The 15,713-nt window shown below is 45.0% G+C and overlaps 1 protein-coding gene across 1 annotated transcript in view; it reads left to right on the top strand.

The window, feature by feature from the left end:
* The window catches only part of LOC111968856 (EARP-interacting protein homolog), a 52,561-nt gene extending 36,866 nt beyond the window's left edge, over positions 1 to 15,695 (top strand). Inside the window, exons 6-9 of the mRNA XM_070445057.1 lie at positions 1,237 to 1,387; positions 11,976 to 12,143; positions 14,559 to 14,726; positions 15,336 to 15,695. Coding sequence (XP_070301158.1) covers positions 1,237 to 1,387; positions 11,976 to 12,143; positions 14,559 to 14,726; positions 15,336 to 15,510 — 662 coding nt within the window. The 3' untranslated portion in view covers positions 15,511 to 15,695. The remainder of the gene's footprint in view (positions 1 to 1,236; positions 1,388 to 11,975; positions 12,144 to 14,558; positions 14,727 to 15,335) is intronic.
* Positions 15,696 to 15,713: the final 18 nt, after the last annotated feature.

Raw genomic sequence — 15,713 nt, forward strand, 5'->3', positions numbered from 1 at the left:
CTCCTCCATCCCTCCCTCCTTTCCCACATCCCTTCCTCTATCAGAGGTTCTCAGGCTGATTGTTCATCACAGGCCTGTCTGTCTGTCCAGCTGCACCATGGATTTGTCTGTCGCATGGGTCCGGGTGGATTAATTGTGTGTGTGTTGGCGTGTTGCGGGTGGCGTCAATTAGAGACACTGCTGAATTGAGTGAGACATCTCCTCCGGCTCACGCACAGGCCACACCCACACACCTTATCCATGCGACTGTACACCCACACCACCTTATCCATGCGACTGTACACCACACACCTTATCCATTGCCGACTGATAACACCCCACACAACCTCTATCCATGGCGGACTGTTACACCCACACACCTTATCCATTGCGACTGTACACCCACACACCTTATCCATTGCGACTGTACACACACACACACACACGCTCCGACACAGTCGGTTCACACTCTCCATAAATGCGTGACTATTTGGCAGATAGCAATGTTTTATCTGACGCCGCTTGCTAAAGGTAGGCGTCCTTCAGTTTTTTCTATGCTGTCTCGTTAGTGCTGCTAATATGGTTAGCTCTAACATAGCTGGGAGCTAGTCAGGACACGAGGCAGTGCCAATGTACAACGCAATAATCACATTTATAAGAACATTTGAGTGTATGGATCTCTCTTTCTCTCTCTACCCCTCTCTTCCCCTCTTCTCCTCTCTTTCTCACTCAATCCACCCCCGTTCCTTTCATCTCCTTCCCTCCTCTCCCCATTTTCGTTCCCCTACCTTCTCTCCTATGTCCGCCCTCCTCTCCCTTCTCTTCCCTCTATACCTGAGATAATGCGACTGTCACTAGCCTGTGCAATAAGGGAACAATCGATAAAATACAGCTCTGCAGAGAGAGCGAGAGGGGGATTCTTATAAATTGGATTGTTCAGTGACCCTGTGTTATTATTATCTACTGTAGGTAAAGATAGCAGGTTGACATGCAGATGTATGAAATGAGTCAGTACAGACTCAGAGGGTCCATCATGGTCAAACTGGTGATCCATGAGTAACAGTATATAGATATTCACAATGGAAACAAGGTCCTTGAAGAGTCATTGAACCCGTCATTGACTGCTGTGTGAAGGAGGGTGAGGTCAGCTATACAGTACACTAGGGAAGGCCTGTCTATACAGATCATCAATACATTAACTCTTACCTCTCCATACCCCATGATTGACGTGTGTGTTCAGGTGTAGTAGTCGTTAAGCCTTTCCCTTCCAGATCTCCAGCAGTGCCACCTTAGAGGGTAAAGGTCAACTGAAGTTCACGGCTGGGAAGTGGAGTCCACATCACAGCTGTACCCAGCTGGCCACAGCCAACGACACAGCCATCAGAGGCTGGGACCTCCGTACCATGAGGTAATGGTACATACTAACTATATTCAGCCATTATGTTCTAAACAACGACTTATTTATAGTCCTGTAGTACTGAATTATGTAGTATAATAACTATACTTTTAGTCATTAGTATTAGAAAACAATGAGTTCTAGTATTAAATGTGGTCCTTATTGGGTGGTTACACTAAGGCTCAATGTGATGCTCTTGCTCCTACCATACCCCACCCAAACTGGACACACCAAAGATAAGTAACAGAATACCTCATCTGGATGAGTCGATAGGTTATCACCCCCACACTGATTCCACCTATCCACCCACTACCAACATTGACCTTAAAGCCACATTCATATCCGTACATTATCTGCTATACCCCCACTGTACAGTCAGTATCATTACAGAGAGATGGTGGGAGAGGGAGGGAGGTCAAGTTGTGTGTGTGGGCTCTGCTAGAGGAATAATAATCACCTCTCTATCGATTGCTCCGGTAACACCAAAGCGCTGGAGAGAAATTGAGAGAGAGGAGGAGTGAGAGCAATAATGAGGGTGAGAGAGTATAGAGAGATGGAGAGAAAATATTAGAAAACTACGAGAGTTGGTGTGTGTGTGTGTGCTGTGTGTGTGTGTGTGTGTGTGTGTGTGGTTGTGTGTGTTGTGTGTGTGTGTGAGAGCGTGTGTGTGTGTAGTGTGTGTTGTGTGTGTGTGTGGTGGTTGATTGAGTGTAGTGTGTGTGTGTGTGTGTGTGTGTGTGTGTGTGAGAGGAGCTGTGTGTATGTGTCGAGAGAGCTGCTGTGGTGTGTGAGAGAGCTGCGTGTGTGTGAGAGAGCTGAGCGTGTGTGTGAGAGAGCTGAGTGTTGTGAGAGAAGGCTGAGTAGTGTGTGAGAGAAGCTGAGTGTGGTGTGAGAGAGCTGAGTGTGTGTGAGAAGAGCTGAGTGTGTGTGAGAGAGCTGAGTGTGTTGTGAAGAGAGCTTGAGTGTGTGTGAGAGAGCTGATTGTGTTTGTGAGAGAGCTGAGTGTGTGTGTGAGAGAGCTGAGGTGTGTGAGAGAGCTGAGTGTGTGTGAGCAGAGCTGAGTGGTGTGTGAGAGAGCTAGGTTGTGTGAGAGAGCTGAGTGTGTGTGTGAGAGCTGAGTGATGAGAAGCTGTGTGTGTGTGAGAGCTGTGTGTGTGTGTGGTGTGTGGTGTGTGAGGGCTAAGTGTGTGTGGTGTGTGTGTGTGTTGTGTGAGCGAGAGCTGTCTGTGTGTGTTGTGAAGAGCTGTTCTGTTGTGTGTGAGAGAGCTGTGTGTGTGTGTGAGAGAGTGTGTGTGTGTGCTGAGCAGAGCTGAGTGTGTGTATGTGAGAGAAGCTGAGTGTGTGTGATGTGAGAGAGATGAGTGTGTGTGTGTGTGTGAGAGCTGAGTGTGTGTGTGTGTGAGAGCTGATGTGTGTGGTGAGTGTGTGTGTGTGTGAGAGCTGAGTGTGAGAGCTGTGTGTGTGAGAGCCGAGCTTGTGTGAAGGTGAGTGAGGCTGTGTGTTGAGAGAGACATGTTGTGTGTGGTTGTGTGTGAGCTGAGTGTGAGAGCAGAGTGTGTGTGTGTGTGAGAGAGCTGTGTGTGTGTGTGTGTGAGAGCTGTGTGTGTGTGTGTGTGTGTGTGCTGTGTGAAGTGTTGTGTGTGAGAGCTGAGTGTGGTGGAGCTGAGTGTGTGTGAGAGCTGATGTGTGTGTGTGAGAGCTGAGTGTGTGTGATGTGTGAGAGCTGAGTGATGTGTGTCTGTAGAGCATTGAGTGTGTGTGTGGAGAGGCCTGAGTGTGTGTGAGACGAGCTGTGTGTGTTGTGTGTGTGTGAGATGAGCATGTGTTGTGTGATGTAGATGAGCATAGTGTGTTGTGTGTGTGTGTGTGAGTGAGGTTTGAGTGTGGTGTGAGCTGTGTGATGTGTGTGCTGAGTGTGTGAGCTGAGTAGTGGTTGTGAGCTGAGTGGTGTGTGTGTTTGATCTGAGTGTGTGTGTGTGTGAGCTGGATGTTGTGGTGTGAGCTGAGTGTGTGTGTGTGTGAGGCTGTGTGTGTGTGAGCTGAGTGTGTAGTGTGTGTGTGTGGTGAGCTGAGTTGTAGTGTGTGTGGTGTGTGTGAGCTGAGTGTGTGTGATGTGAGCTGAGTGTGTGTGTGTGTGTGAGCTGATGTGTGTGTAGCTGTGTGTAGTGTGAGCTGAGTGTGTGTGTGAGCTTGGATGTGTGTGTGTGTGTGAGCTGAGTGTGTGTGTGTGAGCTGAGTGGTGGTGAGTGTGTGTGTGAGAGCTGAGGTGTGTGTGTGTGTGAGAGCTGAGTGTGTGAGAGCCGAGCTGTGATGTGTGTGGTCTGTGAGAGAGCCAGGTTGTTTGTTGTGTGAGAGAGATGTGTGTGTGTGTGATGATGAGCCGTGTGTGGTGTGTGATGCTAGTGTGCTGTGTGTGTGAGCTTGTGTGTGTGTGTGAGCTGATGTGTGTGAGCTGAGTGTGTGTGTGTGAAGCTGTGTAGTTGTGTGTGGTAGAGCTGGTGTGTGTGTGTGAGCTGTGAGTGTGTGTGTGTGTGTAGAGCTGATGTGTGTGGTGGTGAGAGCTGAGATGTGTGTGTGTGTGTGGTGAGTGTGTGTGAGCTGAGTGTGTGTAGTTGTGTGAGGCTGAGGTGTTGTGTGTGAGCTGGTGTGTGTGTGGTGTGAGCTGAGTGTGTGGTGTGTGTGGAGCTGATGTGTGTGTGTGAGCTGAGTGTGTGTGTGTGAGTGAAGTGTGTGTGTGGGGAGCTGAGTGTGTGTGTGTGAAGCTGAGTGCTGTGTGTGTGTGTGTAGATGAGGTGTGTGTGTGTGAGCTGAGTGTGTGTGTGTTGAGCTGAGTGTGTGTGTGTGTGAGCTGAGTGTGTGGTGTGTGAGAGCGTGATGTGAGTGTGTGCTGTGTGTGTGTGTGAGCTGATTGTGTGTAGTGTGTGTGTGAGCTGAGTGTGTGTGTGTGTGGAGTGTGTGTGTGTGTGAGTGTGTGTGTGTGAGAGAGCTGATTGTGGTGTGTTGGTGTGAAAGAGACTGAGTGTGTGTGTGTGGTGTGTGTGTGTGAGAGAGCTGAGTGTGTGTTGTGGTGTGTGAGAGAGCTGAGTGTGTGTGTGTGTGAGAGCTGAGTGTTGTGTGTGTGAGAGAGAGCGAGTGTAGTTTGTGTGCTGTGAGAGAGCTACACAACTTAGGTGTCGTGTGTCGCCGTTCTTGTGTGGCAGGCGTGTGTGTGCCTGCATGTGTCCACGTTGTGCACAGCTGTGTGATGGCAGCCTGTGAGCACGGTCCAGTGGCTCCTCAGACATCCTCTTTGGTGTGTGTCTGCTCTGGCTCGTCACACTGTGTGCCAGCCCAAACTGGCCTGCCCCACTAAGGGACACTGAAGGAGAACGCTGTCTACTGCTCTCTCCAGCAGGCTTAGACACAGGAAACTTAGACTTAGTACACACTGGCCATGTGTGTGAGCGTGAGTGTGTGCGCCTGTGTGTGGGCGGATGAGCGTGTGTGTGTCCGCATGTGAGCGTGTGTGTGAGCGCATGTGAGCGTGTCTGTGAGCGCATGTGAGCGTGTGTGTGTGAGCGCATGTGAGCGTGTGTGTGAGCGCATGTGAGCGTGTCTATGCGTGTGTGTTGTGTACGCGTGTGTGTTGTGTGTGTGTGTTGTGAGCGCGTGTGTGTGTTGTGAGCGAGCGCGTGTGTTGTGAGCGAGCACTTGTGAGGGCGCGTTTGTGTGTGAGGGCGCGTTTGTGTGTGAGGGCGTTTGTTTGTGTGAGCGTGTGTGAGCGTGAGTGTGTGTGTCCTGCTCTATTGCTGGCTGGGGCTGTCATAGGGGATGTTCTCTCAGTACATCCCAAACCCTGTTTGCACCCACATTCTGCAGTGAGAGGGCAGCACACACACCGTCAGCTGTGCGACAACTGTCAGGCCTGCCTCCGCAACATGCACCGCAGGATGCATACAGAAACGCAATGCAGTGCTGCAGTCAAACTGGCCTCTCTAGTTTCTCTGTACTGTATAGTAGCATACAGTACTGTGGGTAACACTTTACTTGACGCCCAGTATCATTACACTTTATGACACGGTCATAACCATGTCCTAATATGTCATAACAGCTAACATAACTTGTCATAACCTGTTATAATATGGTCATAACACTGTCATGACATATTTAGACCTGTTGCGACATATATTGTGTTATTTTATATATTTTTATGACCCCTACATAAGAGTGTAAAATCCTTGGAGAACAAAAGAAGGTATGAAAACCAATGAAACAGGAGAGAAATGGCATATGAGGAAGTATTTSATTGGCAGTGCATGTGGCAAAAGGCCAAGCTGATGATTGAGTTGAGGCKGTCAGTGAAAGCATCTCAAATATGTGTGACGATAATGTGTCTTCAGTATAATTAAAAAATGTTGAGACTAGAAGTCGACYGATTATGATTTTTCAAAGCCGATACCGATTATTGGAGGACCAAAAAAAGCCGATGCCGATTTTTATATATATATATATTTGTAATAATGACAATTACAACAATACTGAATGAACACTTTTATTTTAACTTAATATAATACATAAATAAAAATCTATTTAGTCTCAAATAAATAATGAAACATGTTCAATTTGGTTTAAATAATGCAAAAACACAGTGTTGGAGAAGAAAGTAAAAGTGCACTATGTGCCTTGTAAAAAAGCTAATGTTTAAGTTCCTTGCTCAGAACATGAGAACATGTGAAAGCTGGTGGTTCCTTTTAACATGAATATTCCCAGTTAAGAAGTTTTAGGTTGTAGTTATTATAGGACTATTTCTCTCTCTACCATTTGTATTTCATATACCTTTGACTATTGGATGTTCTTATAGGCACTATAGTATTGCCAGCCTAATMTCRGGAGTTGATAGGCTTGAAGTCATAAACAGCGCTGTGCTTCAAGCATTGCGAAGAGCTGCTGGCAAACGCAGGAAAGTGCTGTTTGAATGAATGCTTACGAGCCTGCTGCTGCCTACCACCGCTCAGTCAGACTGCTATATCAAATCATAGACTTAATTGTAATATAATAAACACACAGAAATATGAGCCTTAGGTCATTAATATGGTCGAATCCGGAAACTATCATTTCGAAAACAAAACGTTTATTCTTTCAGTGAAATACGGAACCGTTCCGAAATGTTATCGAACGGGTGGCATCCATAAGYCTAAATATTGCTGATACATTGCACAACCTTCAATGTTATGTCATAATTATGTAAAATTCTGGCAAATTAATTACGGTCTTTGTTTGGAAGAAATGGTCTTCACACAGTTCGCAACGAGCCAGGCGTCCCAAACTGCTGCATATACCCTGACTCTGCTTTCACAGAACATAAGAGAAGTGACACAATTTCCCTAGTTAATATTGCCTGCTAACATGAATTTCTTTTAACTAAATATGCAGGTTTAAAAATATATACTTGTGTATTGATTTTAAGAAAGGCATTGWTGTTGATGTTTATGGTTAGGTACATTGGTGCAACGACAATGCTTTTTTCACGAATGCGCTTGTTAAATCATCACCCGTTTGGCGAAGTAGGCTGTGATTTGATGATAAATTCACAGGCACCGCATTGATTATTTGCAACGCAGGACAAGCTAGTTAAACTAGTAATATCATCAACCATGTGTAGTTATCTAGTGATTATGTTAAGATTGATTGTTTTTTATAAGATAAGTTGAATGCTAGCTAGGCAACTGACCTTTGGCGTAGTTTCTCAGTCATTTTAATATGCGTAGTTTCTCAGTCATTTTTTCTTCACCTCACACAGTAAGTCAACGAAGTCTGTTTTTGTTTTACATATTGCGAATTATAGCCTAATAGTTCCTCACTGTTGGCCTATTTGAATTATCTTGCTAACATTCTCTCCCTCGATAATCACCAAGCCTCGGTGTGAAAGACCAGAATATCATCTGATGATCCCATATATCCAATGGAACGTCATAAAATACATTTCTTTCTCTTGCGCAGAAACAGCTGTCTGTGCCAGCTCAGCGGGAAACTCTAGGCCCGGAATAGGCTAGTTTATACAATGTTGCAAGTTCCCAAGAGACAGTTTCTGGAAGGATCCAGTTTATTTGATTTGATACAATATTGCACTTCACTATGCGCGCATTTAGGCTATTTAGCCGCCAATGATCACGGTTTATCAAGCAATGTGTCCATATGGCAGAGGCTGATGCTTTTGCATTAGTTTAATTTAAACTTTTATATTTGTATCGTTTTCATTAAGATTTGTATGATTTAACAACGTGACAATGATTTTGAGAAACGGAAACGTTATTATTGAAATGAAACTGTTCCATGAAAATGCACAATCATAACTGACATGCAGATGGTAGGATGATTTGTATGCTTCCCCAAACTTGAAACTCAAGYGCTGCCTGTGAATTCTTTATAAAATAATTGCCTCCACTTTTCTATGGTTGGTTTTATAAGCAAGGTAAGACATGCCTCATAATATGAAGTCAAACATTCAGGTTTTAAACAATTAAATATGTTTTCAAAATGCATACTGCCTACGGTTCACATTGTAAAGTGGTGGGTGATGCGCTTATAGCCTGCCTACCATTGTTTTTTTTCTCCTGGTCAATTTGGTTAGCGACAATTTTAATTTATCGCCTTTTTTGTTTTATGGGGGCAAAGCCAGCAATTACGGGATAATGAAAACCCTGGTGTGAACATTATAGTATGCTATGTTTAGTATAGTAGGCTATGTTTTACATTTCAATTTAACATTGTTGTGAATTACTTACTTACCAACCACACTAACCTCTACTTGATCTGTAAAGCGGATGTGTTTTCAGTAAAGTGTTTTATCCCCATGTATCCAGGCGTGTTAGGGAAGAGATGGAGTAGACAGCAGAGCTGTGTGATTGATGCTAGTTCTATTTGCTCCATCACACTCTGGGTCGAGAGACTCACTGCAGGGACTCAAACAGTCACACTGGCATCCGACAACAATGGGGAACAGGATAGAATAGGACAGCCATCTCACCCAGACCGAGAACTACAGTCACTAGAGCCCACTGGTGCTGCTCACATCTAAACCAGAATGATTTGCTATGTTTTGGTTATGTAGAAGGATGGGCTAGAAAAAGTGGATTTTCCTCAGCCCTCAGCAGTTTGATACTAACAGTTTATCAAAGTTGTCTACTGCGAGCGACATGTGTTTTGTTTATTTGACGTTAACCTCCCGAACTTTGTCTGTCACATCAATCATCCGTGACCTTCTCATCTGCTGTCCCCAGGATGGAAGACCGGTCACAACATTACAGTTACTGGAGAACCTCAGCCATGTTTGGATGTGTGGGAAATATTATACCTCGCCATTAAATAGATTATGGGTTTATTTAGAAATGTCAGATGTACAGTTGAAGTCTGAAGTTTACATACACCTTAGCCAAATACATTTAAACTCATTTTTTCACAATTCGTGACATTTAATCAGTGTAAATATTCCCTGTTTTAGGTCAGTTAGAATCACCACTTTATTTTAAGAATGTGAAATGTCAGAATAATAGTAGAGAATGATTTCTTTCAGCTTTTATTTCTTTCATCACATTCCCAGTGGGTCAGAAGTTTACATACACTCAATTAGTATTTGGTAGCATTGCCTTTCAATTGTTAACTTGGGTAAAACATTTCGGGTAGCCTTCCACAAGCTTTCCACAATAAGTTGGGTGAATTTTGGCCGATTCCTCCTGACAGAGCTGGTGTAACTGAGTCAGGTTTGTAGGCCTCCTTGCTTGCACACGCTTTTTCGTTCTGCCCACAAATTTTCTACAGGATTGAGGTCAGGGCTTTGTGATGGCCACTCCAATACCTTGACTTTGTTGTCCTTAAGCCATTTTGCCACAACTTTGGAAGTATGCTTGGGGTCATTGTCCRTTTGGAAGACCCATTTGCGACCAAGCTTTAACTTCCTGACTGAGGTCTTGAGATGTTGCTTCAATATATCCACATAATTTTCCTCCCTCATGATGCCATCTATTTTGTGAAGTACACCAGTCGCTCCTGCAGCAAAGCACCCCCACAACATGATGCTGCCACTCCCGTGCTTCAAGGTTGGGATGGTGTTCTTCAGCTTGCAAGCCTCCCCCATTTTTCCTCCGAACATAACGATGGTCATTATGGCCAAACATTTTTATTTTTGTTTCATCAGACCAGAGGACATTTCTCCAAAAACTACAATCTTTGTCCCGATGTGCATTTGCAAACCGTAGTCTGTCTTTTTTATAGCGGTTTTGGAGCAGTGGCTTCTTCCTTGCTGAGTCGCCTTTCAGGTTATGTCGATATAGGACTTGTTTTACTGTGGATATAGAGTATTTTGTACCTGTTTCCTCTGGCATCTTCACAAGGTCCTTTGCTGTTGTTCTGGGATTGATTTGCACTTTTCGGACCAAAGTACATTCATTTCTAGGAGACAGAACGCGTCTCTTTCCTGAGCGGTGTGACGGCTGCGTGGTCCCATGGTGTTTATACTTGCATACTATTGTTTGTACAGATGAACGTGTGGTACCTTCAGGCTTATGGAAATTGCTCTCAAGGATGAACCAGACTTGTGGAGGTCTACAATTTTTTTCCTGAGGTCTTGGCTGATTTCTTTTGATTTTCTTATGATGTCAAGCRAAGAGGCACTGAGTTTGAAGGTAGGCCTTGAAATTCATCCACAGGTACACCTCCAATTGACTCAAATGATGTCAAGTAGCCTATCAGAAGCTTCTAAAGCCATGACATTTTCTGGAATTTTCCAAGCTGTTTAAAGGCACGGTCAACTTAATGTATGTAAACTTCTGACCCACTGGAATTGTGATACAGTAATTTATTAGTGAAATAATCTGTCTGTCAACAATTGTTGGGAAAATGAATTGTCATGCTCAAAGTAGATGTCCTAACCGTCTTGCCAAAACTATAGTTTGTTAGCAAGAAATTTGGAGTGGTTGAAAAACGAGTTTTAATGACTCCAACCTAAGTGTTTGTAAACTTCCAACTTCAACTGTATACTTTTGGGAGTTTATTGGCATGGCTGTTCATATTTACAGAGTAACACTAGGAACACTTTGTTGCTCTGAGACTTTTAAGCATCAAGAATTGCTTTATTATTGGCCATAAAGATATCTCTCAATCAACCCACAATATTGATGTAATGATCCCTTACTTTTGTGCATGGACAGTCTCTCCCTCCCTCCCTCCTTCCTTCCCAACTCCTCTCAAAGCTAGGCTTTAATTTTGATAAACGATGAAGCTGCAGTTGTCATAGAAACGGAGACCTGTGATGAGTGTGATATCCAGTCCATCCCCTCAGCATAGCGATGTATCACCCAGACTGAGGTTAGAGGGGGCAGTGTGTGTGTGCGGTGGACATGTTCCTGTGTGTATTAGCTTGTTTTGGCCCTCACAGCCGTAAGGGAGAACGAGTAGATGTAGTTTCACTGTGTCCGGAGGCTTAAGCTAGGAAGTTCTATAATCCCTAATACTTTGTCAGGAGGGTTCCAGCCAGGCTTTGCTCAGGATTCCCATTTTATATTTGCTAGGTGGAGGGAGGGGAGCAGGATGCTCGGAAGCATTCTGGAAGCACCGAAACTAACCCAATTTCCTGCTCCATTTCCCCTGTGCGTCCTTTTCCATGGAGGACAGAGTTTATGACACACACACACTGTCACACCATGGCCAGAGGTCACACCGGTTACAGAGGAGTCAGTCAATCGGGGGCAGATTGTGCAAATGACAGCAGAGTGACACCACACACACACACACCGGAACACCGAATCGGTGTGAAATGCTACACATCAAAATATCATCTCAAGTCATTTTAAAAGCCACAAGATGAAACGCTGTTGACATTTTTGGGGGTGAGAGGGAGGGAGCTGATGCCAGTGTCTGGTCGCTCTGTGACGTCCCAAACCATATAGTCATAGAGCCATATAGACTGTCATCCTGACCTCATTGAAGCCATCAGGTCATTGTATTTTACCTCCCTTTTTAATGAGATCAGCGGGTGGCAGGGTACATGGTGTTTGGTGGAGGAGAGCAAGGAGCACTGTGGGCAATGCTTTTCCATAGGCCGCCCTGGTTCCTCTTCAGTCATCACAGCGGGAGATGGAGGAAAGATGAGAGGAGGAATGGAGGGGGAGAGGAGAGGTAGGGAGGAATGGGGAGGGGGAGATAAGTGGAGGGGAAGGGGAGGACAGAAGAGAATATGATGGAAGAAGAAGATGAGAGGAAAGGTGTCGGTTCCTGTCCAGTTGAGAGGAGAGAAGGTTTACAAGAAATAGCATCTGAAGCAGAAAAGTATTTCCTCTTTCCTCTTCTCTGGTCTTTCATTCCTTTTTTGGTGCCTCAACACTTACCTCTCCCCAGCAGAGAGGAGCAGGAAGTCAAGGCCGTGTGTGATTATGACCCCTGGCTTTATAACAAGTCAGGCTTTTATAGGACAGGAAATTCAGTCTGGCCCTCACCTAGTGTACAGCACCACTACAGGCTTCTATCTCTGATTGATGTCATCAGGGAGGGTTGCTCTGGTGTTTTCTCCTTTCTCTCTCATTTCTCACTCTTTCTCTATCATTCCCCCTCTCTCTCTTGTCCCCAGTCAGATCTACTGCATCGAGAATGCTCACGGGCAGCTGGTTCGAGACCTGGACTTCAATCCTAACAAACAGTACTACCTGGCCAGCTGTGGGGACGACTGCAAGGTCAAATTCTGGGACGTGAGAAACATCAACGAGCCAGTTAAGAACCTGGAAGAGCACTCCCACTGGTGGGCACCTGTGCTGCGCTGTAGACACACAGATGCACGGAGACACACACACACACACACACACACACAGGACACAAGCACACACACACAGCAGATACATCCGCATTCTTCCCATCTTTGTGGTATAGTACTTGTAGCCTCAAACCCACTCTTTGTACAACCAACAGAAGATGAACATCATTTCTACCAATAAGCATCAATTTGCTAACAAAGGACACTGAACAGTCCTATCCCACTCATGTAGGTGTGCTTACCCTACTGTATATACTGGCCCGGGCCTGTCAAAATGTACTGTATGTCTAGTTATGACAAGAAGTTTGGTGCTGCTACAAACATGCTTTCATGTAAAGAACTTGTCCATCAGAGGTTAAGTACATTGCACTGCCATGTTCAGGCATGGCCGGCCCGCTCATTTGGCAGGATTAAGCAGCCGCCTAAGGCGGCAGATTGACAAGGGTGGCATTTTCTGAGCTAAACTGACCAAGACTCACCAACAACAACACATAAAACCTCTCAGAATTCTGCCTAAAAACAATGACAATTTCTCTCAACTAGTGGCATATGTGCTTTTTAGGTAAGCGCTGATGCCGCCCTGTGATAAGCAGTGCACACTTTGTTTAAGGTAGGGGCACAAAATATTTAGCTTGTCCATTCCCAGCGGCGCTCCACCAACGTTCCGTCAAATAAATCATCTAACATAAATCATGTAGCAGATACACTATTGTAGAAAGAGTATGTGGCCTTTTCTGTAGCCTACAGGCTGGAGATAAAATGGATGACAATGTAATGAGACGGACACTTTTTACATCATGCAGGTTTCTCCGATCAAATCGCCTAACATAAATGGCACCCAATCAAATAAAAAATGCGCTCTCATGTTAAAAAACAACATATCCTAAAAACAGGACAGGTCCAAGTAAAATGGACAATATGGAATGGACAATCACAACTGTTATCCAGGAGTTTCACCCCATCAGTGGTTTCAAGTTTGTATCCGTCAATTTTTGACAAGCTGATCATAGCGAAAAATAAAATACTTCTGCATTTCCTACTGTGTAAACACTTTGCAAATAGGCTCTGAGCTTAAATAGGCAAATTGATTAGTCACATTGCAGCCGACATAGTAGGCTACGCCCCAGTAAGCACGAGCCAATGTCTTTTGGATGTCTTTTTTTGGTCCACTCCGGTGTTTTACAAACGGTAGGCTTACCACATAGATGGGCATTCATAAAATTCACTTTCAGGCAATACTGTAGGCTACACCTCTATAAGCACGGGCCGATGCCTTTCGGACATATTTCTTGGTGCAGTCCAAACTGGCCTTGATTTCCACATCCACAGACTTTGGTTTTTGGTCCAGTCCAGACAAAATCTGAACCAATCATAGACTTCTATGGCAAGGACCGGCCCTGTGTTCAGGTGTGTGTTATAGGTGCTTACTGTAGCTATTCTGTGATGAGCTGCAGTGCTCAGGGCCATGTAAATAGCTAGCTGAACACAGTGCCCTGCAGTATTCAGGGGTGTGTGCACTATGTCTGTAGAGACACGCTCTCAGATAATGACTGTCTGAGAGCCATGCCGTTGCTGCAACTAGAGCAGCACACCAATTACTGCATGATTAAAAACACACACATACACACACACACACACACAGGATGCTATCTCTGAAAGACAGATAGACAGGCCAAATGTATCCTTAACAGTGTAGATGTGATACTATTCTGATAGATAGGAGGTTCCAGCCTACCAGTGTTTTCTGAACAGTGCTTCGAGGGCATCAGGGATCTGCTATTAGTGACACATTWTTTTTTAGAAGAAGAGGAAGAACAGGCCAGTTATTCTTCAATCCCACTCTATAAGGAGCTAGGATCCACCACTGAACTCTGCCCTAGGATGAGAGAGAGAGAGAGAGAGAGAGAGAGAGAGACTGACTGACTAACCATCATTACACAACACCTTACGGCAGTACAAACTAAACAGCAGGGAAACAAAGCCCATATCCATCTCAATTACCACATACAAATGTACTGAAGAGCCAGAGGGCAGGTTGTCATTTATTGTCATGACTTTTGCTCTAGAAGCAGCTATGCTGAGTGGTCACTAGCTGGCACAGCCACAAAGTTATAAAATCAGATTTTCAACCTAACCTTAACCACACTGCTAACCTTAAATTAAGACCAAAAAGCTCATTTTGTTTTCATACATTTTTACGATATAGCCAATTTGGACTTTTCAGCTGGCCCATCTAGCAGAAATTGCTCAGTTCTACCTCCAGAACAAGACTCATGACAATAAACGTCAACCTGCACTCAGAGGAAGAGACGAATAGTGGAGAAAAGGAAAAAGAGATGTATAGATACTAAAATAGGATGGATTAAAAATACCCCTTCACTGATTCCCTGTGTGTGTGCCCAGGGTGTGGAGCGTGCGCTACAACCACTCTCATGACCAGCTGGTGCTGACCGGCAGCAGTGACAGCAGGGTGATTCTGTCCAACATGGTGTCCATCTCCTCCGAGCCGTTCGGTCACCTGGTGGACGACGATGACCTCAGCGACGGAGAGGACAACCACCAGGACCAGAAGTATGGACCCTAAGTCAAAACCTTTATGACATAACTGTCCACTCAGTCATAACTTGTCAACACTGTCCACTTTCTGACATATCTGTCCAGAACTAGGCTCCCTTTGAACCATATTGGACCAACCTCAGCCATAACTGTCCACTGTCATTACTGTATCCATCATCTCATGTTCAGTGCAACAGTTGTCCAGTTATTAGCAATCATATGTTTGATACATTTGATTCAGCCCTGTACTCTGGTCTTCATGAACTTCTGCTATTCTTTGCCACGCCCTATTTTGTTCCATTTCTGTGCCGACTCTACCACTACACACTGTAATATATATATATATATATATATAGATAGATAGATAGATAGATAGATAGATAGATATTTTTTAAAGGATACCCTAACTAGCCTATTATGTGTATAGGAAGCCAGGGTCAGCTGTGTGGAGTAGTACTGTGCCTGGTATAATCACAACCAGACCTTGAACAGAGACTGAGTAATATAACTAGACCTTTGTTTGTGTGTGGTAGGCAGCCTTGTTCTTAAGTCACCCTATTCAACTCACCTCACCCGTGTGTGTGTGTGTGTGTGTGTGTGTGTATGTGTGTGTGTGTGTTCTAGAACTAAGGAGCCCCTGCAGGACAGTATCATCTCTACCTATGAGGAGCATGAGGACAGTGTGTACGCAGTAGAGTGGTCCTCAGCAGACCCATGGCTCTTTGCCTCTCTCAGCTACGATGGCAGACTGGTCATCAACAGGGTCCCCCGTGCACTCAAATACCATATCCTGCTCTAGACAGACCTCACACTGGACTGAGAAAAGAGGGATAGAGGGTGAGGTATGGGGGGAGGGATGGGGAGAGAGGGGAAGGGATTGCGAGAGAGGGATAGAGGGTGATGGATGGGGAGAGAGGGATGAGGAGGGGTGTGGAGAGAGGGAAAGGGGGAGAGTGATAGAGGGCGAGGAATGGGGAGGGATGCGGAGAGAGGAATAGAGGG

The sequence above is a fragment of the Salvelinus sp. IW2-2015 genome, linkage group LG9 (assembly GCF_002910315.2).
Source record: "Salvelinus sp. IW2-2015 linkage group LG9, ASM291031v2, whole genome shotgun sequence".
Lineage (NCBI taxonomy): Eukaryota > Metazoa > Chordata > Actinopteri > Salmoniformes > Salmonidae > Salvelinus > Salvelinus sp. IW2-2015.